Source organism: Glandiceps talaboti, chromosome 11 (assembly GCF_964340395.1).
Source record: "Glandiceps talaboti chromosome 11, keGlaTala1.1, whole genome shotgun sequence".
In the NCBI taxonomy this organism is placed as follows: Eukaryota; Metazoa; Hemichordata; class Enteropneusta; family Spengelidae; genus Glandiceps; species Glandiceps talaboti.
In genome coordinates this window covers 2,046,864-2,074,295 of record NC_135559.1, presented here as the reverse complement: position 1 = coordinate 2,074,295, position 27,432 = coordinate 2,046,864, and the positions used below count along the sequence as shown (strand labels likewise).

The window sequence follows — 27,432 nt, the reverse complement described above, 5'->3', positions numbered from 1 at the left end:
TTATTTATAAACAAAAGATTGTTGAAGACTATTTCACATAAAAAAATAGGAATGTTTCTGTGCAGAAATTATAAACTCTGAAATATGGTACAAATATGATTGAGCCACCACGGTTTATTCTCAAATGTTTTATTTCCACATCCAAATTTAAACCATCTTAGTTGACAAGTTACTCTCTGCATTTTATTGTTGCATATAATGCTTCCAGCTGCGTTTTGCATAAAATTTTGGTCCAGAGGATGCCATGTGTTAGTGATGTTTTTGTATGTGATAATGCTGTGATGTAGTTTAATACATAACTTTGGTCTTCTCTTGTTAACAGGGAGATGTTGGTGAACCAGGTGCACCAGGTGGTGGAACTCCCGGTCCCGAAGGTCCTTCAGGTCTGCCAGGTCCTAAGGTAAGTTTAGCCCACAGAAAGAACAGTCAGTCCAATGTATTGATAATAACCATTGTTCATGTAAGGAATGTGAATATGGGAAGGGAATACCTTACTTTACAATATAGCATCTAACATCAACACACAAAATGCTTTTAAACCAATTGACTCGTCATTGCATCGTCATAAACCATAGCCTCTTTTACGGCACCGTCCAAATGTGATTTCACAGTGTCGTGGAAGAAATAACAGTTCTGGTGTGCGAGAATGTGTCATTGGAGTTTATACGTGATTGTTTGAATACAGTTTTACATTAAAATAGATTCTAATTTTTAAAGGGGCAAGTCAGATACTGTGGATCACATTTATCTTGAGATCTAGGGGTAAATTATTGTTTCTAGCGTATATCTTGAATACCTCTAACAACTATTTATCAACACTTATTTAAAAACAATATGTTGAAGTCCCCCTTTAAAGAAATAGTGTTCTGAAAGAGTATACTAATAAAAAATTGACGAGATAACTATAGTTGTGCTGTGCTCTTTACCTTGATCAAGGAAAATATCAATTCATATTTCAAAATATCATTCATGCTTGCATTTCTGTTGTTCCAGTAGATAATTATATTTACTTTGAATTATCTCCATATACAACTAATTAGTAATATGAGAGTCATGTGTTCTGTTTCCTAGGGTGAACCAGGTGATTCAGGTGAAGGTACCACAGGATTCAAAGGAGAACCAGGCCTTCCAGGTCGTAATGGCAACCCAGTGAGTTATCAGTTCCTCTTCATTATTTGCACAAAATCAGACAATACACCCAGAATTTTGTAGAATGCTGAAAGTGAAATTCATGTAAATCAAAGAAGTAAAAAACAGACACCCCTCCCATGCCCCCCCCCCCCCCCCCCCCCCCCATATCACACAGTTCAATACTTCTCCCTCCAAAAGTGCCTACCGACCTAGTTCTTGGCTGTCCACCAGAAAAGTCTGTCGTATTTCGTACATTTTCTTTTATAGATCTATGTAGTATTATTGTATGTTTTTTGATGTGTGTTGTCTGTGATAGTGTTTTATTTCTATATTGTGATTTCTGAGATGTCAAATGGAAATTTCCCATTGTAGGATTTAACCTAATTTAAGGTATTGAATTGAATGGAATATACAAGGTATTATGGGCATTATAGATTTAGGATTCTGTAGTAGAGATTAGTGTTGATATTGAATGGTGCATTTTTTTTACAGGGACAACCAGGTTTTAATGGTTTAGAAGGCCCAGCAGGTGAACGTGGTGATTCAGGTCCAAAGGTAATGGGAATCACTTTCAGTTTTGTAGCCGTGCATAAAAAAAACGAATGATAAAGATTATGGGTTTATTTAAATTGAAACAGAATATCAGAAGACTGGCAGAGAATATGCCAATCACCTCTGATGTTTACAAAAAATCAAAGATATGTACTACAGAATATTTGATGTTAGGATCAGTATGTTCATATTGTACATTCAGGCATAGAAAAGTTGAAATTTTGTGTAAACCGAGATTTGATTTTAAAGGGGTGATAGCTGAGTCGATACGTCTTTTAGGCATAATTTTTTATGCATATTTAAAAGGTACCCTTAGTATTCTGATTCTAATAGGAAACTTGCAATCCAGACTGAGCATGCTCAGACGCAAAGGACTATGGGATTATTTGTGGTTATCGTAATACCTAATCTACAGCTACTGATAAAATTAACCTCCCACAATGGTCAGAGTGAATGTTTATAAAACTCAGCTTGAGCCACTTAAATATGATTTTACCAATACTGCCCTCTAAGGCCATTTAGAGAGAGATATAGCATAAACGATAGATGCTTAGAAAATTATAACATTGTTGCATGAATGTACCTGTTATAATTTCTCAATTATAAAAAGTTGGTCATTTTATGAACAAAGTGTTCAAATTACGGTTCTTTATAATTCAACTAATCCTGTAAAAATGCATTGTCTTTTTTTATCATCGATAGGGTGACAGGGGATTCAGTGGTACACCAGGTCTAAAAGGTGAAATGGGTCTCGGTTTCCAAGGTCCTAAAGGTCAAAAGGTAGGTCAGAGGTCAAAACAAAGGTCACAATTCAGTGACGTTTTGAAAACTTCATAAGAAAAAAAATGTACGTTTTGAAAACTTCAAAAGAAAAAAAAAATGTTTTTATCACATTCTTTGTATCCAAGTTATTTAATTGGGAGTACCTTTCAAACAATTGTGCCTCTTACAAGAAAATAAAGTATACATTTAAAGATATCTCTTGATTTCATGATATTACAGAATATTTATTAATCATATTGTTTAAGTACAATTTATCTCCAAGGCATCAAAGACATCTGCTGTTGTATTTTTGTTTTTACCTGAAATTGTCTTCGTGTGAAGTCTTTCCTTGGCTCACACTTCATTCAAGCAAACATATTTTTTCGTGGGTTATATTATTGAAGAACTTCATACCACAGGGGAAAGGGATGACTGTTTCCCACATTCAGAACACGAGTTACAAGAACGTGAAAGTGAAAGACCTGATCAAATATATCCTATCTCCCGTATAATAGTAAGGGAAAAAAGCGTGAGCATATCGCATAGAAAATATTGGCTCACTGTGTACAAAATTTATTGCAATAACGTAGTACCTGTAACCTTCCACTGCTGTAACTTAACAATTTATTACACTGAATCTCTGTGTATAAAAACCCAGTACAAGTAGTTTGTCAAATCCTCTAATGCCATAGTATTAGTTTAATGCATGCTAAATATTTTATCATTCACATTTTGTTTCTGTTTAGAGCTCTATAATTTGGTGGTAGTGACAATAATTGATATTTTTTAGATATATGCAAAAGTTATTTGTGTGTGTGTGTGTGAGTGTGTGTGTGTGTGTGTGTGTGTGTGTGGATATTTTTGGGGAAATTTTAAGAATCCTGTAAAAATAGACATAAGCCTTTCAAGATCATTACTGTGGAAAAACTCTAGTTTTCCCATACTGAACTAAGCAGTGACATGAACCATATGTACTTATATCATCCAATCAAAATGAACCATCAACCAGGTGTACTTATCATATCATCCAATCAAAATGAACTATCACCCCGGTGTACTTATCATGTCATCCAATCCAAACAAGCTTTCAACCAATTGTACCTTTGTAATATCATCCAATCAGAGCAAGCTATAGTTATAATCCTGACAAAAACAAACTGCACATAACACTGTAGAATGCGTTAATACCATGTGGGAAATAGCTGTGGTCATAAGCTATACCTGTAGATGATAAATGGATTGCTTTAATTGCTTCTAGCATTAATTGCCTTGTGCTTGTTGTTGCTTCTGCTTGTGCTTCTAATAACCTTGTAGGGAGGTAGAGGTCCCCCGGGTCCACCTGGAGTTCTGCCAAGTACCAGTCCCGAAGCTGAAGGTCCAACCCAGATAACAATCATCCCTGTAAGTATGCACTTATATCACATCATTTTAGCCATTCCATTTGGTAGTTTTATTATTATTCCAGGGTGGTAGAGGTGTGCCAGGACCTCCCGGTACTATTTCACCTACATTTCCTCCAGGTGAAGGAGGAAAACCATCCTATTCAGAAAAGGTAAGTATTGTCACTGTTACCAGTGTGTGACAACTACAGGTAATGTATATTTGTTACCATATGCAAACTAAACCATGGTCAGTAATCTACCCATTGATTTCCATGGTCAGTAATCTACACCTGACCATTAAGTTAAAACCAAATCAATCCTCAGAGATACAACCCCTAACACCCAACTAAAGCATTTTCTGTACTTAACACAAAGGTTTATAGCATCCAACCCAGATACAACCCCTAACACCCAACTAAAGCATTCTCCCTACTTAACACAAAGGTTTATAGCATCCAACCCAGATACAACCCCTAACACCCAACTAAAGCATTTTCTGTACTTAACACAAAGGTTTATAGCATCCAACCCAGATACAACCCCTAACACCCAACTAAAGCATTCTCCCTACTTAACACAAAGGTTTATAGCATCCATATCAAATGTAAAAAGTATTCTATTAGTAAACATAAATGTCATAGGATGCCTGCTTAAATTGTGACACTCTCATTACACTGTAATCAGTTTGCTGTTTGTTAGCTGACTACATTTGGAAAGGCCACATGCTTATAATTAAACCAGTATTTTGGATGCTGTAAATGATTGTGGCAAACAGGAAAACGTTTAAGTTGCATTTTAAGAGTAGCATAAGAAATGGAGAATGTTTTTAGTGTGACTATGATATGGATTTGTGAATTAAAAGGTGAAACAGCAATGACACCTAAGCTCTATGGTCCTCCTTGAATTCTAACCTTTAGAAATAAAATCAAAGAAGTAGATAGTTTTGTCAATGGTGATCTAACAAAAATATAGTACAAAAATAACAGACCTATAGTTCTGAATGGTCATTTTATTTTTACTGACTTTTTGTTTGTTTTGTTTCTATTTAATGTTAACAGGGAGAACCAGGAGAGGAAGGAGAAAGGGTAAATATTTCTATTTTATTTAGTCAATCTTAGAATTTGAGTAGTGTCATAATCAAATCAGAAGTTGTATTCTATGCAGCTGAACAAACCTAGTAGAAGTTACTCATGTAAAAAACATTAACCAAAAGAATATTTGTGCCATGTTTTTTTTTTGATTTTACAACAACAACAAAAACAACAACAACAACAAGAGATATACTACTAAAAAAAACAGCAACAACATTCCGAAAATATTACGAGATATTACAAAAATGACAATGTATAGAGTACTTTTATAAATATTGTATAAATTATTACTGTCATATTCTGACCATTTTGTTACCCATTGTGTTACAGGGTGAAAAAGGAGACGTCGGAATGAAGGGACCACCAGGAGCTGATGGGCCTGAGGTGTGTATGAGACTGAATATCTCAGTTGCTATCTCACATATTACATACATTCTCTTTTGCAGTATGACCATTGAGGCTGATTTTTGTATAGATTTAGCATTTGGGTTTCTACTCTACCAGGAAATATGAACTTTAATTAAGTTTTATTGCCAATTCAGTAAGAAACAGATAGATGCATTTAATTTCTCACTAGTTTTTATATTTTCTCAGGGTGTTTAGGAAACAGGGTATTTAAAGCGATCGAAATGGTAACTTTATAGAAGAACAAACACTTGTGATCTAGAAGTATATAGGGCTATATACTGTATGTAGAACAGTCACATCTACGCTTTGCAAATGATACAAATCACTATTATAATAGGGGGGTATATTTTGATTTGTAATCTTTACTTGTGACTCCCTAGTCTGCATATAAATGTGTCAGTCAGCCCGTTATTGCTAGTCTTGCTGAAGGAGATCAAATGTATATTGCAGACCTTAAATGATTCAGTCATAAGATTGACAATTAGAGATATGATCTCCCAATATGAGTGACCTAAGGGGCCCTTGTCACTAAGAGCTGCTAGACGAGTAGTGACAACCCTTAGGTCATGGGTATTTTCGGCTGAATGAAGAAAAATATTGGGGAATAATGTAATTATACCAGTGCCAGTAATATAAAAAAAAAATCAGGGAAAGTAATGGCAATTTTGAACATTTTGATTCATATTTCAAACAAAAGCAGAACCAGTGACATAGTCACATGTTGTCGTGACGGAGAACGACCAGAGTATATATTCCATATTATTTGTTCAACTTGGCTGATGCATGGCATAGTGATAAATAACTTGTAGCTGTTGTTGTGGGTCTAACTTTCTATTGTCTGTTCTTGATTTATAGGGACCAGGTGGTCCAACAGGGAGTGAAGGTCAGAAAGGTGAACCCGGTCCTGCTGGTAAAAAGGTAAGAAAAACTCAATATGTAATAAAAATACCAAATCAAGTAAAATTTGTCTCGTTCTTCAAATCTATTCATTATAGATTTATATCATATTTTATGAAAGTTTAGAAAATTGGAATGTTCACAGTGTGTGTTCTCATGATGTGTGAAAATTCATAATGATCTTGGCCTGTACATACATGTATACCAGTATACACCACAGACATATGATGGCCAAAATTTGAAATCACCTCTCAGTTGGGGATGAATCTATAACAATGAATATTTTATCATCAGACAACAGAAATTAATTTTCCATCTTGTTAACTTTCTGTTGCCATAGATATGTAAATAACCTCATAATTGACTTTATGAGGTAAACATAGATGGTAGTCCTGGTCATTTCTGTTGTCATAGAAACATAGCCAACATCCTGTTTTGACTTGACAAACTGTATGTACAAATTAAGGCTGTCCTGGTCATTTCTGTTATTAATAATTTTCATAGATCATGTTTTGACATATATGACAGGGTAAACAACGTAACGACCTTGGTCCATTTATGTTGCCATGGAGATTTAATAAGTATGATATTTTACTTGACAGGGTAAACGTGGTAAAGATGGCGGCCCTGGACCATTTGGATTTAAAGGAGACAAAGGTACCCCAGGTATTCCAGGATTACCTGGTACCCCAGGAGGAGTAGTAAGTTCATCTGTTGAAAATGATATATATAGATCATGTTGTACGCCTACCAAATATTACATGTCGCAAACATATATTAGTATACCAATATACCAACACTCGTACACATATATAGCCACACACAACACACACACACACACACACACACACACACACACACACACACACACACACACACGCATGCACGCACGCACACACAAATACACACAACAAAATACACACTTACTGTTTAACTTGCTAGTATAAACACAAACGGTATTATGCATACACTTTCATAGTTATTCACAAAGGCACACACATAGTCTTATACCCACATACATTACAGAAAATTCATACCAATTTCAAACTTTCATTCTAGGGTGAAAAGGGTAACCTTGGTCCAGAAGGAAGACGTGGTCTTCAAGGCCCACCAGTAAGTATATGTATTTATAAAGTCAGATTAAAAGCAAGTCTCATTATGTAGGGTGAAATAGATTTGTCATAGCCTAAGATGAGAATTGACAATGCAGGATGAACATTTTCTTTAAAAAATTTAAAAATTGTTTTTTTTTTTACATTTTTTTTGTGCTGGGAATTCCTCCCAGCGATTTTCTGTTATGCAGACAAATACAAACAAAGACACACACAAATGCTACAGAGATCCATTCGGGTTTGGGACTCTGTGACAGGGCTGCATTGCATGCTCTATATCACATTGCTGTGGAACTGTCAAGGCTTTCCCAGTCAGTCCACAGGCTATCCCAGAGTCACCCAGGCCCGGCAAACATAGCACCTGTGGGCTCCATGTTAGTAATCATCCCTGACTTTTTGAGTCATTACTCCAGGAGTTCCCCCCAAATTCGCACTCATCTTGTGAGTGGGACACGGCTGAGTGATACAGCCTACCCATGGAGTCTGTAGAATGTAGATGAAGTTTAAATAGCATCTTAGGACTTCTAGAGCAACAGCTTTGACTAGACTGTGAGTGAAGGTATAAATCGTAAAACGTAAAGATGCTGTATAGGAACTAGACTAGTAGTGTGTACAAATAGTATGATTTATAGACATATGTTGAATGTACAAGGTTACTCAGTACTTGTTTCAATTTTCCATGACAGGGTGAATCAGCTAGTAATGGCGGGCAGGGTGAAATTGGACCACCTGGTCCACAAGGTCGTGATGGTCAACCAGGTTTACCAGGTGCTGAGGGTATGAAAGGCTTCCAAGGTAAATATTAGTTCTACATATAGGTGGTATATATGATTTGGATGTATAACAGAAGAGAAACTCTTGTTAGACATTGGTATGATGTATATTTTGTAGTAAAACATTTCTTTTTTTTTCTCTTTGCAGGTCCACCAGGACGTGAAGGTTTCCCAGGACCAGCAGGTCCAGAAGGTCAAGAAGGTCCCCAAGGTCCACCAGGCAGTGGAGAGAAGGGAGAATCCGGTGAACCAGGTATGTGTTCAAGTGATCAATTTTGAATCAATATTTTTTTGGCAGTGTAGACTATGTATTACTAATCTTCAGAAAATGATATTTTCAGTGAAACCAATCTCTCTATGTACATTGTGTTATTACCTAGTAGATGCTCTATAAGGGCAAATAAAAAAAGTAGTTTGGTTCCAGTTACCCGAACGCACCTAGGTAGTTTTTCACGACGACCCTAAACTTATTTTTACATATTCAAAAAAAATAAATAAGAAAATCACGAAAATTGTGAAGTCTTGCAAGAAACAGTGGATGCAGAAACTGACATCAACTGAAAAAGACAACATAAAACTGTTCTTCCAATCTGTAATGGCTGTACATCTGATGAGAAGAAACCAATAACACAGAGACCATATGGAAAACAACAGAAAAACATAACTACCCCACCTATTCACATTTGAAAAAAAAAATTTAAAAATAAAATTAAAAACCTACCTACCCCACCTATTCAAAAGGTGAATGTAATGGGAACCACACAATTTTTTTTTAAACCTAATCACAATTGATTTCAAAACAGTACTCAAAACTTCAATGGGCCTTTCCAAAATTTGACATGGTGGCGCTCTACTTCCTGTCTGTGTGTACCTTGGGGGTATACATTGTATAGGTTACTTGGTTAATCATAGAGCACTGCTGCTTTCCTCAATGTCTGAACAATACAAAAAAACATCTCTGATTTACACTTCAACAATGCCGAGGGACAAAGCTCGTAAGAAACGGTACTATGAGGTGATGATACCCCTTTTTGAGCGAGGGCGCTGTATTCTTAATTGACTGTTTGCAGTCTGGAATGGCCTATTAATACAATAAGCTCAAAAGGTCGTGGTTTTCCTTATGGATCTTTCAAAGAATACACAACAAGGACAATCAGAATGCACTACAAAGACGACTGTTTTTCTCGCTCAAATTTTAATCCTAGTCTGACATTGGTCTTTAAAATTACAGGTCTTCCAGGCATACCAGGATCCCCAGGTAATCCAGGTGAACCAGGTAGAACAGGTGTTGATGGACAAAAGGGTATGCCAGGAATATCACTCACTGGTCCACCAGGAATGGATGGTTTACCAGGTCCAACAGGTCTGCCAGGTCTTACAGGCCCACCTGGTGATCCAGGTCCACTCGGTAAGTAACTAAGAAGAGAGCGCAATGAAGTTGTATCCCCAATCATGTCTTACAGATATATACAATGAGTAACACTGAAGTAAAGCACTTTTTCTATGTGCTACACTCGTTTATGGCATTCATATCAAGTATAAAATTATACAGTTTCAATTGGTATATTTACAAGCCCAGCATGTGACCTTTCTGATATAGTCAATTAGCAAATGAAACAGTATACTTTTACACTTGATATGGATTATATAAACTATAGTAGTACATACAGAAAATGCTTTACTTTGGTGTTATGGGTTGTAAACAATATTTGCTCAAGTTCAAAAAGGTAAAAATATTTTTTGTGAGAAACCACTTCACTTTGATAATAAAGCAAAGTTTGATAGATGCATTCATCTCCTGTATATGTATCAATAATATTAATTTTAGGAATGAAAGTTTGATGATATACATGATAACACTGTGAATGAATATCTTGTTTATCAGGTCCTAAAGGTGAACCTGGTTCAGGTATGAATGGTCGTGGTCCACCAGGAGCTCCTGGTCCAAGAGGTATGGCTGGAGAATCAGGAGACTTTGGTCCACCTGGTCCATTTGGTCCAAGAGGACCAGAAGGTGAGAAAAATTAATTGACCACCACTTTCTTTCTAATATACTGATCTTTAGTGTAACAGTTGGTAAATATGAATCCTGTAACATGTGTTTATCCTAGAAATTTGGCAAAATTAGAATTAAAATATAATACCTCCATTGACAAATTTTCACTAGAAGTATCAACATGCAGATCAGCTATCATGTTTGAATCATTGCTAAGTTCCTGCAAATCAAAAAATAACAAAAAAAAATCAGAGCTATTGTTTTTTGTACTCTGTACTTCTTCAGTACTTTGATAACCCTTTTAAAATATCTGTGTGATGTACCAAAATTTTGTTCTAATTTCAAACCTAATTTTTCTAAATTCAAAGATTGTGATGATATTACCAAAGACTGGTGTAAAGTTTTCTGAACAACATTCAACATTATTCTTTAGAGCTGAATATTATAAATCAGTAGATAAGGTGATAGTCAGACAAGAAATACAGAAACAGATGGGTTTACTTTATTGTGATTTGCAGGTTTAAAAGGAGAACCATGCGGCCCATGTTTGATTGGCCCACCTGGACACAAGGGAGACCCAGGTACCCCAGGAGCACCAGGTACCCCTGGTACACCTGGTCCAACTGGTGTAGCAGGTCCAGTAGGTGGTAAAGGTACTCCAGGATTCAAAGGAGATGTTGGTCAGGCAGGTCGTCCAGTAAGTAGCAAATTTAAAACAGTCTCCCCATCCTAAGAATAGTTTCTTCCAGTAAGTAGCAACGCCATATACTTCTTTTGTTGAGAACAGTCTCCCCCATCCTAAGAATAGTTCCTTCCAGTAAGTAACAATTCCATCTACTTCTTTTGTTGAGAACAGTCTCCCCCATCCTAGGAATAGTTCCTCCCAGTAAGTAGCAACGCCATATACTTCTTTTGTTGAGAACAGTCTCCCCCATCCTAAGAATAGTTCCTTCCAGTAAGTAGCAACTCCATATACTTCTTTTGTTGAGAACAGTCTCCCCCATCCTAGGAATAGTTCCTCCCAGTAAGTAGCAACTCCATATACTTCTTTTGTTGAGAACAGTCTCCCCCATCCTAGGAATAGTTCCTCCCAGTAAGTAGCAACTCCATATACTTCTTTTGTTGAGAACAGTCTCCCCCATCCTAGGAATAGTTCCTCCCAGTAAGTAGCAACTCCATATACTTCTTTTGTTGAGAACAGTCTCCCCCATCCTAGGAATAGTTCCTCCCAGTAAGTATCAACTCCATATACTTCTTTTGTTGAGAACAGTCTCCCCCATCCTAGGAATAGTTCCTTCCAGTAAATAGCAACTCCATCTACTTCTTTTGTTGAGAACAGTCTCCCCCATCCTAGGAATAGTTCCTCCCAGTAAGTAGCAACCCCATATATTTCTTTTGTTGAGAACAGTCTCCCCCATCTCAAAAATAGTTCCCTCGAACCAATAGGCTGAGAGAACATGCTAACTATAGTCTCCACAAGTTACACAGTAGATGGAAACATTTGTTTTGAACTTTTTTCTAATCTTTGACCTATGACATTTATATTTAGAAAGATTACATATAAACGTGAACAGTGAGAGGTTAATGCCATTTTTACTCTTTTTAATGGAGAAGTTTACTCTCAGTTATTGTACTGATGAATATACAGTTACATACATACTTAAAGGCGCTATATATAGTCCTAGCATCAAAATGGATTTATCTTTTTAGGGTAACCCAGGATTACGTGGTCCCCAAGGTTTACCAGGTACTAAAGGTGATGCAGGACCAACATTACCTGGTTTCCCAGGTCCAAAGGGAGACTTAGGTTCCCCAGGAACTAAAGGAGATCAGGGTCAAGATGGTTTAGCCGGACCTCCTGGTTTACCCGGAGAAGCAGTCCAAACTGTGAGTATGTGACTTAGGAAAGAGTCAACTATGTCAATGTGTATGTGTTATCTCAACAAACCTTTCAATTGTTGTTTTCTTTGAAACACATTTCCATAAAATGGTTCTGATCACAATCAGTTATTTTCTGCAGTATTAAGTATGTCAACAGTAATGAATACAAACAATTTATCCAGGAAAAAATTTAATGAAATTGTTTTTTTCAAAATGTTTGAATGACTTCTGAGTGCAAGAGTGATTCAATTGTTGTTATGTATATCATATCCCATAATTACAGGGAAGTCCAGGACCAAAGGGAGAAAAGGGAGATGCCATAGTCGGTCCAACAGGTCCACCTGGCTCCAAGGGTAATGTAGGTCAAAATGGTTCACCTGGATCACTTGGTCTTAAAGGTAAAAAAATTATGTCAATTTGTCTCAATGTGTTACGTACTTAGGTTTGGCAAGAATATGTGTAGAAAGATACATGTATGTACATATAAATATTATTCCCCAATATATACATTCATGCAGCCAAGGAAAATATGAGTGACCTAAGGGGCCTTGTCACTATGAGTCACTAGAGGAGTGGTCTCAAACCCCCTTAGATCATGAGTATTTTCATTAGTTCTGCTGTGTTCAAAATATGAGTAAAAAGATTCAAAATTGCCATTACTTTCCCCGATTTTTCTTTGATATTACTGGCAGTGGTATAATTGTTATGTTCCAATATTTGTCTTCATTCAGCCAGAAAATACTAGTGACCTAAGGGTTCTGTCTGTGTGACAAAGACCCCTTAGGTCACTCATATTTTCCTTGGCTGAACGAAGAAAATCTATTTGGAATAACACCTAAATAATAAGATTATACCTCCCCATGTATGATTTATGAAATATTGGATAAAATATTAACAATTTGGAATGTTTTGACTCATATTTCAAACACTGCATGTAGAACCAGTGATGTAGACACAGGTTGTTGTTATATAGAATAATCAGGGGATATCATCCAGTTATTCTGTAAATAACTTGGCTTGTGCATGGTATACCGGTGTATATGCTAAATAAGGAGTAAATAGACACAGCTTTCTAAAACTATTTGTGTTATAAATTGTAAAGTCTATACTATATTAATAAGGAATAAATAGATTAAAGTTAAAGATGTCTTCAATATTATTGCTTTATCCACCGAACAGGTCAAAAGGGAGAACCAATCTTGGTACCAGGTCCAGGAATGAAGGGTCCAACTGGTGAAGAAGGACCAGAAGGACCAGAAGGTCCACAGGGACCTATGGGACCTGTTGGTAAGTGACCACAGTAATGACCCACATGGACCTATGGGACCTGTAAATATTAGACATTGTTTTAACCTCAACAAATATAGGGTACACGGTTAACCACCCATCTACAATTTGAGGGTGTGGGCGGGTTAAATCTGCCCAAGGCTCTAACCTACATCAATGTGTGGTGCTCCAATCATTTAAAACATCCATATCAAGTGTAAAAGTATACTTTTTCAGTTGCTTGTTAACCATATTAGAAAGGCCACATGCTAGGCTTGTACATAAACCAATTGAAGCAATATATTTTTACACTTGATATGAATGTTATAAAGGAGTGTAGCACATAGAGAAAGTGCTTTACTTCAGTGTTACCTGTTGTAATATGGCTTAATAATTGAAAATTTTAAGTTACAATCAAATGAAGTTCTCGTTTTATGATAGTACAAAATTAACACAGGACTGAAAATGTTTGAATTCTTGCATGGTGAAAACATTCACACTGTTCACTTCCTAGTTAGAAAGATACTCATCTCATACCACCCACCATCAGAAAATCATGTGATTTGAGAATCCTGATAGGGCTTAACAATATGTCTTATAGTCTGTCTATTTCCTTAATAGGTCCATCAGGCCCACCAGGACCACAGGGTCCAACTGGTTTACCAGGACGTATGGGTGACCTTGGTGAGCCAGGTCCACCAGCATTAGGACCTCCAGGAGCAGCAGGTGCTAAAGGTTTCCAGGGTATTCCAGGTGATCCTGGCCTGAAGGGAGAACCAGGTCTGCCTGGCCTTCCCGGCCGTACTGGTCCAATGGGTCGATCAGGTCAAAAGGTAGGGGACACAGTTAATGAAATGTTCTGGATTAGTGTCCTAGTTTGATGATAAGAAAAACGTGACATCAATTCAAGGATTGATTACATGCATTTAACCAGTCTTTTGCTAAGGTTTTTGAACCCTAACAGACAGGCAAAATCTAGAGACATTTGTGTATAGTACATACTATGAACTGACCTTGATTGATTGATTGATTGATTGGTTGGTTGGGTGGGTGGGTGGGTGGTTGGTTGGTTGGTTGGTTGGTTGGTTGGTTGATTGATTGATTGATTGATTGCATTTGTATTGTGTTAATTTCAGGGTGAGCCAGTAGACACTGAGGGAATGCAAGGACCACCAGGAGATCCAGGTTCTCCAGGTCGTCCAGGCCGTCCTGGCATTGTAGGTGAAACAGGAGACCCAGGTTTGCCAGGAACTAGCGGTAGAGATGGATTGCCAGGAACAAATGGAGCTAAGGGTAAGTGGTCACTCGCAGTATCTATCTCAGAGTCCATTTATGTAGGGTGACTTTGCCAATCCTATTTTCAATTCTACATTTGTTTACAGCCCACATAAGTTTAGGATCAAACACAGTGATCTGTCTGAGCTATAGAAAAATTTTGCTCATAACAAAAGAATAATCCTATGTAATAATTAAGGCTCCATAGTTAAGAGAGCTAGTATACAGTCTGAACCTGGGATTGAATCTTGGCCTTTAAGAAAAATATAAGAATTAAGATATGGTTATTTTTGATGACCAAAATAAGCTTGTCTAATTCATATAACTAAATATATGCATAATTTCTCTAAAATCAAGATATTCACATGTCAATAAAAAAGACAGAACGAATAATTGAAATGATTTAGGTGAAATACAAGATTCAAGATTTTTGTGTCTTTTTATTGTTCAGGTGATACTGGAATGCCAGGATTTGATGGACCACCAGGTTTGGATGGTGATGACGGTGAACCAGGACCCGCCGGAAGAGATGGATTACCAGGACAAGCAGGTCAACCAGGAACAGCAGGTAAGTTGCTTAGGGTGTTATCTTTGATGTACAATTATGTTAGATGGCTCAAATGAAATGAAAAAAAAATGTTGTCATTGCCCATATATGTATCTTTTTCTCATGACCTGTATGAAATTAACCATTTGATTACTAGTATCTGTGTAAGTCAAACTTGTACCTTCTTACACTCTAGGTGAGAGGGGTGACAAGGGTGAGAGAGGTGTGCAAGGTCCTCCAGGCAGATCTACAGCAGTAGGACCAAAGGGAGATCAAGGAGACCCAGGTGTACCTGGTCAAGTAGGACCCAGAGGATTCCCAGGAGATCCAGGAGCAAGAGGATTTGACGGTACACCAGGACCAAGTGGTGAGTAGAAGTGAAAATAATACATGTTGGGTGTCAGAGTCATTCTTTCCCTTCAAATATAATTGATAAAACACAGTATATTTGATCGACACATCTGAAGAGCTGGAATTTTTTGGTTGGGAAATCAGAATTTGCATATCCCTTAGATTCTGAAATATGGATAATTTGGTGCTAAGCAGATAGTATTAATAAGAGATTAGGAAAGACACCATCTTGGTGGGTCTTGAGCAATTGCTGTGCTTCAGTGGCACATCAAATTGACTTGCAGGGCACACTGCTGATGTGAACAATTACATTCATGTGTGTGTCTATGTCTGTCTGTCTGTGTCTGTGCCTGTGTCTGTCTGTATGTCTGTTTGTTTGCTTGGTTTTTGAGGGGACCATGATAAATTATTAGAATAACAAATGATTGGCATCACCAGGTTCTAAATAAGTACATGTTTAGTGAAAACCAACATAGAATTCTCATTTGTTCGTTAAGAATGTGAATTAAAACGATTTCTATTTATCTGCTGTATAGGTGAGAAGGGTGACATGGGTCCAGTTGGCAGTCCAGGAAGAGATGGTGACCAGGGTCTTCCAGGTTTCAATGGTATCCCGGGAGAGAAGGGTAAGTGTAATGTGATACAACCATTGCAAGACTTTTACAGACGAGTCAATAGTGACTTTTTGATTGTATAGAGCTAATTCAAAATAGCATTGATAAATAATAATCAAATGCATGTATGTTGTCTTTAGAGCCACTTCAGGCTGAGTTATAATACCAAAATGAATGATGGGTAAATTTCAGATTAGGATTAAAATTTAGCTGTGAAAAAAAGTTGTCTTTCAGAAAGTTTGATCCAGAACAACAAGAATTGACCTACGTATATCCTTGTGATTCCATTGACAAGATACCACTAATGTAAGGACCTGGGAGTCACACCTGGGATTCACACCTGGACCTTTGAGTAGTTAGATGGGCATAAGGCCAAAAACAATTATTTGGTTCCAGTTACCTGACCCCAACCTAGTTTTTCAATGCTAACAATAACCGTTTTAACATATTCAAGAAAAAAGTCTTGCATGAAACAGTGGATGTGGAAACTGACATCATCCTAAAAAGACAATATAAAACTGTTCTTCCAATCTGTAATGGCTGTACATCTGATGGGAAGAAACCAATAACATCGAATGCATATGGAAAACAACGGAAAACATAACTACCTGAACGCAGACACTCATACATGAAAAAAAATCTACCTACCCCACCTATTCTAAAATTGAATATAATTGGAACCACACAATTATTTTTAGGCCTACGATGATCAATCTGAAAAATGAGTTATAGATGTGACATTAATGTGCTTTCAGCTGATTGGGCAAAATATTAATTTGACATATATAGGAACAATAACATGCAGATCAATCTTTGTGTTTACATAACAGGTGACCAAGGTACACCTGGTGGTATTGGTCGTCCAGGTGGTCCAGGAGCTGCTGGAGAGAAAGGTGAGAGTGGTGTGCCAGGTCGACCAGGTCGACAAGGTCTTCCAGGCAGAGATGCAGAGGGAGGAGCTAAAGGAGAACCAGGAGTTCCAGGTGTAGAAGGTAAGTGTATTTTGCACATGTATATTTAATTTTCATTCCTTGTAATCCATCATTACCCATTCCTATTTTACCCTATTTCCTTCCGTGTACCAATGTAAGATTTCCCTTTCTTTCTACCCTCTACCCAATAATCTCTCTCCCCCACTTCCTTCTCTCTTTGTCCCCTCTCTTTCCCTCTCTCAGACGCGTTCTTTCTCTCCCCTTCCCGTTTTCTGTATCACCTTCACTCCATAATCTTTTTGTGTGTACATCAACTGTGCATAGCTCTCAATGTATGTCATTCTTACAGGTCCACCAGGATTTACAGGACCCCCAGGTCTACCAGGTTTAGAAGGAGCACAAGGAGACAAGGGCTTACCAGGACTTACTGGACGACCAGGTCCTGAAGGACCCAAAGGAAATCCAGGACAACCAGGATTCACAGGCAATCCAGGCTTCTCAGGAGAGAAGGGTGAAATGGGTGATATGGGAACCCCAGGTAAGTCATCCAGTACCCAAAAGACTTCCAAAGCCTGACAAATTGATAGCAGGGGGTGTAACCAGTTATTGAAATATGCATATGACACATTCCTTGAAATTCATGGGTACTTCATTTGATATTTCAAAAAAAGTTGTCTGTATACGTTCTCCTACAAACATGTCTACAAATCAAACTAAGATTTTAACTATTAAGGCCCAACAACTTTCTGATTTCAGGACGATCAGGAGCAGATGGCGAACGTGGTGAACCAGGTCTTCCAGGAAGAGCTGGTCTTCCAGGAATTTCAGGTGAACCTGGAGATGATGGTGCTGAAGGTGTACCTGGTCTTGTTGGTCCACCTGGGACACAAGGTCCAAGAGGAAGGGATGGTGAGAAAGGTGCTACAGGTCAGAAGGGAGAGCCTGTACCTTTCAGTGAATTAAATCAAGGAGAGAAAGGTGCAACAGGACCTAGAGGTGTTGCAGGTATGAATTAAGTTTAAACTGTCATTCTTATAGTATATGAGAAAAGAAATTTTTGCAGCCGAACAAACTGCAGGTTTTGGTCTTGCTACATGATTCATGGCACAATGTTTGTGTGTGTCCATGTGTCTGTGTGTGCGTGCGTGTGTGTGTGTGTGTGTGTGTGCATGCATGTTACATCAAGTTTGGAAATTTCTTTAAAATCATGATTACCACACCACAGGTTGTATGACAGTTGATTTAAATTTCAACTCTTAAGCACAGATATAGTTCTACTGCATTGACATAGAATCTGTTGCTAATGCACCTTTCCCAGAAGATTTGTGACAATAAACAGACTTCTTACGGGCTACCAGTAAAACAAAAATATTGTTTTCCATTCAGACTTTTGTCTATCACAGATAGATTCAACCTGCATTACCATACTCTCTTGTCAATTTTCAGGACCTCCAGGATTTGATGGTGAAAAGGGAGAACCAGGATTCCCAGGAAGACCTGGCAATGATGGAGAACCAGGAGCACCAGGAAGAGATGGAGCATCAGGCGAAAGAGGATTTGATGGTGATAGAGGTCCACCTGGTACAACGGGTGTACCAGGAGCCATTGGTCCCAAAGGAGATAAGGGTGACACTGGCCCAAGCATAGCAGGACCACGTGGTTTCCCAGGTGAACCAGGTGAACCTGGTGAGCCTGGTGATGATGGTTTGCCAGGAAGATCAGGGTTACCAGGTTCAGATGGTCAAAAGGGTGAGCCAGGAAGAGATGGTGCTGTTGGAGCAAAGGGTGCAGTAGGACAACCAGGTTTCGGAGGTACTGGACAGAAAGGTGAACCAGGTGTAGCTGGGGAACCTGGCGTGAGTGGTAAGTAGCATATACTGTCTGATTACCAAGAAACAAAAACCAAATATATGCAAATGGAAGGAGTTTACAACGAAATTCTATTGAATGTAGCTTGAATCCTGTCTCAAGCTGTGCTAAAACTACCTACTAACAGTGAGATTTTCTTATTGATCACAAGTGTAATCTTTCACTCCCTGGTGTTTAATTGTAAGCAAATTGTTGATAAGGCCAAGGCTGGGTGGTGGACTACACAGATTACATGACACACTTGTAATTGTATTTAATATATGTATCAGACACTTCAAGTTTATTGCCTGGGTGGTGTATGTGTGTCATATGCGTAGTGGACCAGCCAGTATTGTCCTTATCAACAATTTGTTTACAATTAAACAGCAGAGAGTGAAAGATTACACTTGTGCTAAATAGCGAAACTGGCTGTTAGTAGGCAGCTTGAGACAGGCTTAGAGCTACATTTGATAGAAGGTCTCATTGTATCAGAATGTTTTTGTTGCTCCATTGTTTTCCTGTGTGATTCCTGTCTTGGCACAGTATCAATAGACCTTATCCAAATCGTGTACATTAGTGTAGCTTTTGATGGATTTCACCGAGATAACCTAATTGAATTAATCATTGAACCCAAGTAACAAAATATACCCTATTCATATATTGTGCATTAAAAACTCCTCCCAGAATTATGGTATTAAGACAGGGCTTTTCACCTGATGCCGAGTGTAGTACAAACAAATTTAGTATACAGAGGATCAGCGTTTAGGTGTGTTGATTTGATTCCCTTCTGTTTTAATGATAAACTGTTTGGATAAGGATGAGAATTTAGCGATAGAAAAAAATTGGTCCTCACCCAGTGTAATTCTTATGACTCTGTTAATGAGATAACATTAATGTCAGAACCTGAGATTGAAACCTTAGTCTTGAAAATGTCCCCTTCCTTCATTTCCATAGGATCACCAGGTTTCATTGGCCAACCAGGAGGTCCCGGAACCCCAGGAGCACCAGGTGATGATGGTGAACCCGGTGAACCAGGTGCACCAGGCATTTCAAGAGATGGTCTACCAGGCACACCTGGTTTAGATGTAAGTTGAAGTCCAAGTGGCTGTATCTGTTTGCACAATTTTGAAGTATTTGCAAAAAATGGCTGAAATATGTGATCCACAGAGTAAGAAAAATGCAAGGGACTGATATATAGTTTGTCCCAAATGACTCTGTTCTGGGCCATTGGAGTCATTAGCATAATACAACCCATAGCACCAAAGTAAAGCATTTCCTGTAAGTACCACAATCGTTTATAGCATCCATATCAAGTACAACCCATAATACCAAAGTAAAGTATTTCCTGTAAGTACCACAATCGTTTATAGCATCCATATCAAGTACAACCCATAACACCAAAGTAAAGCATTTCCTGTAAGTACCACAATCGTTTATAGCATTCATATCAAGTGTAAAAGTATACTGTTTAATTTGCTAATTGACCACATAAGAAAGGCCACATGCTAGGCTTGTAAATAAATTAATTGAAACAGTATACTTTACACTTGATATGAATGCTATAAACAAGTGTAGCACATAGAGAAAGTGCTTTACTTCAGTGCTACTCATTGTAATATGAATGCCATAAATGAGTGTAGCACATAGAGAAAGTGCTATAGTTCAGTGTTACTAGTTGTAATATGAATGCCATAAACGAGTGTAGCAAGCACATAGAGAAAGTGCCAATAAACAAAGACTTTGCATTCTTTTTGAACAGGGTGATGATGGAGCACCTGGAGCTAAGGGAGATAGGGGACAACCAGGTTTCCCTGGCCCAGCAGGTCTGCCAGGACGTGCAGGACAGAAAGGAGATGATGGTTTACCAGGACCTGTTGGCCCTAGTGGACCACAAGGTGTAGATGGACTGCGAGGACCTAAGGGAGAACCAGGTATTTAGATTATAGAAGAACTCTATATGCACACATGCTTCTATACCACTGCTTCAGTCAGAGGTCTTATGAAAGAACAGACCAGTGAAAATGGAAAGATAACATGTATTGTATACAGTCTAACATGCTTCAAAATATTGGCAGATCTGAGCAGCTGAACATCCGATATTGATTCACACATGCATGATTGTCCTAGGGGGTTGCACACCAAGACAATATTAACTGCCTAGTAAAATGACTCTCAAACAAAACTTTTGTTTCGTAGTAGAAAGTTACATTGTTCATGAAGTGAACTCGGGCATCTTGAAAATAATTAAGCCAAACTCAATGTCGTAATTAGAACTAGAGACGACATTATGTTTTTCAACTAACATATATATAACACACTTCATCTAGGAATGCATATCAGCTGATCACCACAAATTTAGTGTATATATCAAAGATCTAACAAGTTCCAGATTCTTGCCGATATTGGTGTTATCAGAGCTAAAACACATATTTTAGGTTCTAATATGGATACATTAGCTAAAATACTAGGGCCCTACTCAGTATAAAGTTTAGCATACACATGTTCTAGGTCCTTGCACATATATATGTGTATTCTGAGCTATTCATATTCAAGGGCCATCAATATATTTCAACATATTAGTTTTCAGGCTCTACCCTGAAAGTAAACAACCAATCTAGTGCACAATCTGACAACTTTTGCTATTTATGCATGAGAAATGTTACTTTGTCTCAATTTATTGATACTTTGTGTCATTAGCAATGATGAATATTCATTGACCTCTGTTCTTGCATTGTATAGTCATTTACTATCTTCAATTTAATCATTATAGGAGAAAGCCCAGATCCGATGACAATGAAGGGAGCTAAAGGTGATGTTGGTGAGCCAGGTGATATTGGACTTCCTGGCCAACGTGGATCTCCTGGTCCAGTGGGTGCTCCTGGGTTTGGTGGTCTCAATGGAGCAAAGGGTGATACTGGTCCAGCTGGTGATTTAGGTTTTGATGGAACACCTGGTCTCCCTGGTGAACCTGGTCAAAAGGGTGAGTACAAATTATGGCTCTGTCATGATACAATTTTAATAGAAGCCAGTCAGAGGTAAAGTATACCTTGTGTTTAATTAAAGCTTAGATGTTGAATGAGAGAAATGCATTGGTTTCATTCAAATTCACGTTCCAGTGTGGACCTGGCATCTATCAAAATAGGGAACTTGCAATCCAGACTGAGCATGCTCAGACGCAAAGGATTATGGGATTATCTGAGATTATACAGGTACATATACACAATAGGGAACTTGCAATCCAGACTGAGCATGCTCAGATGCAAAGGACTACGGGATTATCTGAGGTTATCATAATACCTAATCTGGAGCTACCGATAAAATAAACCTCCCACAATTGTCAGGGTAGCTATGAATTGATTATTTGTGGTTACAAACAATGTATCAACACTGTTTATAATGCTAATTGTTGAGTATTTATTATCACATATCCCACAATGCAACATTCAATATGGCGGGTTTGCAAGTTCCCTATTACTTCTTTTGCCATATAATTACACTATTACCCTGGTAGTTGAGCCTTCGGTTTTCTAAGACAAACTATAAAACTACTGTTGCAACATGTTGATACACAACAGTGATAAGCTATTGACTGGACGTTGGTTGAATTATAGTCTCAGTAGAGAGGCGTCTCTGAAAACTAGTTTATGTAGAGTTATATGAACTTGTAGTGCTGTTTTGGGATTTTAAACGTTTACGCTATGCTGATCGTAGGGTGATTGCAATTGCACAACAGAGGAACTGCTATCACCCACTTGTGTAATCTACCACATTGACGAACAATATATTTAGTTTATATCTATCTTAGTAAACAAAAGGCAGTGTTCTAACACTGTAGAAATAGACAACACATTGGACGGAAATTGGCTGACAAGTCCTGATTTGTTAATATGTTGACATTAGAGAGAAATACACCATGACAAAGGATAATACATACCTTTAGAGCAACATTAAAGTTTTTTTCTCCAACTCTTCATTCCGTTAGGTTTTGCTGGTCCACCTGGTCTACCAGGTCCTAAAGGTCTCAGTGGTCCTCCAGGACCACCAGGTATTGGAGGGGGTGCCTCAGGTTTCTTTGTTACTCGTCACAGTCAGACATCAGATGCACCTCGATGTCCAGCTGGCACCGGCAAAATGTGGGAAGGTTACAGTTTGCTGTACGTCCAAGGAAACGAAAGAGCACATGGACAAGATTTAGGTGAGAGATAACATGCTACATAGTCCTACTTGAGACATCGTTTTGATCTAAATACAAAAAAAAAAATACATTGAATTAACCTAGTGTCACATCTGTTCCATAAATTGAGTATTTTCCAGTGTGTTTTTTTATCACTTACCTATCATCCTGGTGTCATTTTCTTGAAAAAGTCTGCCCAGGTACAGAACTGGTCAAAGATTCAAGCCACTTTGTACTCATATAATGCTAATAAACAAACTATTTTCCTGAAAAAGTCTGCCAAGGTACAAAACTAATCAAAGATTCAAGCCACTTTGTACTTGCACACTGCATAAAAAAAAACATTTGAATTATTTACACTTAGTAATCTTAAGATTAAAGATTTATTTACAACTCCACATCATCTTGTTTCCTTTAGAAAAGTATCTACTTCATATGAAACATGTATAAACCTTACCAACCCTATTTATTTACTTTCAGGAACTGCCGGAAGTTGTCTCCGAAGATTCAGCACAATGCCATTTATGTTTTGTAATATAAACAATGTATGTAATGTTGCATCAAGGAATGACTATTCCTACTGGTTGTCAACTCAAGAACCTATGCCAATGAGCATGTCTCCAATCCAGTCACCTGACGTCAAACCATTTATTAGTCGTTGCTCTGTGTGTGAGTCACCAAATCAAGTTATTTCAGTGCACAGTCAGTCTATTAATGTACCTGACTGTCCCTCAGGATGGAGTGGTCTCTGGATTGGTTACAGTTTTGTCATGGTGAGTTTGTTACAATGTATCCATAAAGTAGACAGTTTTTGTTATTTTGGATGTAGCAAGTGTTTCATACTTTAAATGAATGTGTTACACTATATGTAAAATGTATCAATGTTATGGTTATTATTCAATTTATTGCAGTGTTTGTAGCAAGTTTTAATGATCAATGTCTAAAGAATGGTGATTGCTTAAAGCAATACAAAATGACAAATTTACCAACATTTATACTTCTCGTATACCAACAGCGCCCCCAATGTTCATGTTGATCACAAAGCTGACTTTTGTTTTTCTTTTCACAGCATACTGGTGCTGGAGCTGAAGGTACTGGCCAAGCACTGGCCTCACCAGGTTCCTGCTTGGAAGACTTCAGATCATCTCCATTTATAGAATGTCATGGTGATGGAAAATGTAATTACTACGCAACAACATATAGTTTCTGGTTAGCAACAATAGATCGTGACAGGCAATTCCAAAGACCAGTGTCAGAAACATTGAAAGCCGGTAATCTAAGACAGAGAGTCAGTCGCTGTCAAGTTTGTATGAAAATCTCATAGTTATCTTTCAAATAAATTAAACAATGGTTTTTCCAAAAAAAATAGACAAAAAAATAGAGACTGAAATACTGAGTCAAATATTCAAATCATGAAATTTCAGAGGTGGTTATGAAATCCCTGTACCCATGTGTATGGATTAACATCTTTCTCTAGTAATTTTTTATTTACTTAATTGATGGTAGAAATAATAATGAAATTCAACAACTGGGCAAAACTACTATGTACAAATCAGGCTTACATACATAATCTTAAATAGTGCAATTTTACGATAATAGCGGTAGTTGCTAACATCTATACACTGTTTGTGCCACGATGGAGAGCTCAGTTATAACATCTTAAATCGTACACAATATTTATTACATGAGCTCATTTTGATTAGCTGTTGAAAGACATATTCTAACCCTATGTTATTAACTGACTTCGATTTAGTGAATTTGTACCCTGTGGTTTAATTTTTTTTTTATGATAACTCAATAATTATGGAGGCTTTTGATTGTTTCAAATACTTTTTAAAATTGTGACAAAATGTTTTTATCATTATTCATGTTACCTCGTTCAAGTTTTTATCTTTATCATATAATATTTTGCAACTTTTTTGGAAACTTGTAATTTTGACTACTGTTACATTTCCTCTAGGCCCCTAAAATGTTCTTGTTTGCAAATATTGTATATGTGGAAATCAGTGCCGCGAGCAGGTTTATTAAGTAAACTTTTTGAACACTTATTAGTGAGAAGTCGTTCATCAAACAAACTGTTCATGAGTTACACTTCTGTATGAGCAAAAAAGGCATGAAAGTGGACAACAAACAAGAATAATTATGTGGGTTGTGATTTCAGAAATTCTCCTGTATTGCATATGACTAGAGTAGCGGATATATTTTCATTTGAAAATGACCCAAAATCCTTCAAACATTCCAGTTTCCTTACAGTGCCCCCCGGGACTTGTCAATGCTGTATCCTACGTATCGTGTTGCCATGCAACAGGTCGGGTATGTTTTCGTAGATCGTAGCTTTCTATTCACAGTGTGGTATTCATATGCAAAATGGGAGAAACCGTTTTACTTTTGTTTTCATTGTAAACTGAAATAGAGGTGAATGGAAGTTGTTTTATGACGTCCAATTACCTCAGTAATATTTATACAATTTAATCCAAGTATAAGAGTGCTTCAGACTCTAATAATATGGTGCTATTTTACCCTTTATTTGGAACTCTTTACATGGTGCTGCCTTGATAAAATACCGTCACTGCAACAATCATTCTAGTTACACATTTACCTTGTATGATATTACTTTATTCAAATACAGTCACTGCAGGAGATAGTACAGTCATGTACGTAAGTAAATACACATTTACCTTATAGGGTGTTACAAACATTATAGTTACATATTTACCTTGTATGGTATTGCTTATTCAAACACAGTGACTGCAACAAACATTATAATTACACCCTTACCTTATATGGTGTCATATTGAAACAAAGTCACTGCAACGGTTATAGTTACATATTTACCTTTATATTGTGTTGCCAAAATAAAAGTCATCTAGTCAGAAGTACAACATTGCTACTTTGTTGCAATGTTTGCAGCTTACATTATACATTGTTGCCATTTATTGACGCATAATTGTACTTTGTTGCAATGTTTGTAGCTACATTATATGTTGTTGCCATTTATTGAAGCATAGTTCTACTTTGTTGCAATGTTTGCAGCTTACATTATACATTGTTGCCATTTATAGAAGCACAGTTCTACTTTGTCATTGTTGTCATTTCACATACAATAGTGCAACAAATATTGATAACAAGTGACGTGTTTTGTCTATTTTCTCCAGTTGTATACTTTCTAATGAATCATGAGACTGTGATCCATATCTAAAGTAATAAAACTGACTCTTGTTTTGTTTTTATTTTTATTTTCTGAAGCACCTTTACGGCCTAGAAATATGTAGTTTGACACGTCATACAGTTTTGGTCTCATTTATGTATACTTGATGTTCTTACTGCTCATATATATATCAATACTTTGTAATAATTATGACAACCTCTTGAAATTGTCACAATTTTTCTACTCTTTTTAATAAATCCTGTAATAAAGGTGGAATTTTTTAGATTATCAAACAACTGTAATTTTTATTTTTCATGATGTCATGTTTTGAAGAAATACAATAAATTTTCCCACATTTTCACCAAAAAAGAAGTACGTGTGCATGGAATGTTGCGGTCATAGTTGTGAGTTTTATGTATGAATGTTGTGGTGTACTGGTTGCTATGGTTACATGGCGCATGGTATCAAGATCACCATTGTCATTTGTTGCTGATTTGCAAATTTGTACGAGAGCAGAATGTGAATTATGATTTTGCCTTGGTATACTGTAGGACAAAATTGTTACTAAATATATTATGGTAGTAATGGTTATTCAATCGATAACACCGGAGTTTGATTTCAGTGATTTGGACAACTTGTTTTGTGCTTCAATAACTTCTATACCTTTGGCAAAGAGTGTGTGAAATACTCATAGCTTTTCACTGCAAAAGGTCAATATCAGCAATGTCCATGCAAGTATCACACAGTATACTAGTAAACTTCGAGTGTGAGTCTGAAATATCCCATACATCATTGGTAGGACACCCCACATCCACCATAACTTACTCCCCCCTTCCTAGTTATGTTTTGGTACTCTTGAGCTCCGGTATATATCTATCTCTGGGTCATGATTCAACAACACCCCTATCCTACCAAAAAGTAAGAATAATGCATGCAACATTTGAGTCGATTCCTTTTTTATGGGGGATGGTGAACATCTCCAGTAACTTGGGGTGTTCAAATAGGTCTACCAGCAGAACGTGTGATAAGAGTACTTGAATGAGATGAACACATGACCAGTGTGTAGGTGAATAAATGATTGAGAATGGATATACACACAATGTATGCAAATAAATTATCCAAGAGGCTCAGGAAATGATGTACAAGATGTACAAAGTGGTTGAGTCAAGTAAGTTATCGAAGAGCAAAATAAGTTGTTCAAAATGAAATGTAGTGGTCGAGTCGAATAAGTTATTGAAGTCCAAAATAAGTTGTTGAAAATGTAGTGATCGTGTCAAATCAGTTATCCATAA

General features: G+C 37.3%; 1 protein-coding gene across 2 annotated transcripts in view; it reads left to right on the top strand.

Annotated features, from left to right (window-relative positions):
• The window catches only part of LOC144442539 (uncharacterized), a 42,866-nt gene extending 16,379 nt beyond the window's left edge, over positions 1-26,487 (top strand). The window contains exons 6-38 of one of the 2 annotated variants that reach the window (XM_078131911.1): positions 323-400; positions 1,072-1,149; positions 1,624-1,686; positions 2,386-2,463; positions 3,911-3,997; positions 4,886-4,912; positions 5,249-5,302; positions 6,182-6,244; positions 6,826-6,924; positions 7,283-7,336; positions 8,022-8,130; positions 8,257-8,361; positions 9,340-9,516; positions 9,994-10,122; positions 10,623-10,801; positions 11,815-11,991; positions 12,269-12,383; positions 13,165-13,272; positions 13,873-14,084; positions 14,388-14,544; positions 14,978-15,094; positions 15,270-15,440; positions 15,961-16,050; positions 16,869-17,030; positions 17,320-17,508; positions 17,727-17,975; positions 18,417-18,833; positions 19,773-19,903; positions 20,578-20,749; positions 21,589-21,798; positions 22,801-23,013; positions 23,473-23,765; positions 24,062-26,487. In XM_078131911.1, the coding sequence (XP_077988037.1) occupies positions 323-400; positions 1,072-1,149; positions 1,624-1,686; positions 2,386-2,463; positions 3,911-3,997; positions 4,886-4,912; positions 5,249-5,302; positions 6,182-6,244; positions 6,826-6,924; positions 7,283-7,336; positions 8,022-8,130; positions 8,257-8,361; positions 9,340-9,516; positions 9,994-10,122; positions 10,623-10,801; positions 11,815-11,991; positions 12,269-12,383; positions 13,165-13,272; positions 13,873-14,084; positions 14,388-14,544; positions 14,978-15,094; positions 15,270-15,440; positions 15,961-16,050; positions 16,869-17,030; positions 17,320-17,508; positions 17,727-17,975; positions 18,417-18,833; positions 19,773-19,903; positions 20,578-20,749; positions 21,589-21,798; positions 22,801-23,013; positions 23,473-23,765; positions 24,062-24,316 (4,818 nt within the window). In that variant the 3' untranslated portion in view covers positions 24,317-26,487. Of the gene's footprint in view, positions 1-322; positions 401-1,071; positions 1,150-1,623; positions 1,687-2,385; positions 2,464-3,317; positions 3,847-3,910; positions 3,998-4,885; positions 4,913-5,248; positions 5,303-6,181; positions 6,245-6,825; positions 6,925-7,282; positions 7,337-8,021; positions 8,131-8,256; positions 8,362-9,339; positions 9,517-9,993; positions 10,123-10,622; positions 10,802-11,814; positions 11,992-12,268; positions 12,384-13,164; positions 13,273-13,872; positions 14,085-14,387; positions 14,545-14,977; positions 15,095-15,269; positions 15,441-15,960; positions 16,051-16,868; positions 17,031-17,319; positions 17,509-17,726; positions 17,976-18,416; positions 18,834-19,772; positions 19,904-20,577; positions 20,750-21,588; positions 21,799-22,800; positions 23,014-23,472; positions 23,766-24,061 lie in introns of those variants that run through there. The other variant, XM_078131912.1, reaches the window with a different exon arrangement.
• Positions 26,488-27,432: the final 945 nt, after the last annotated feature.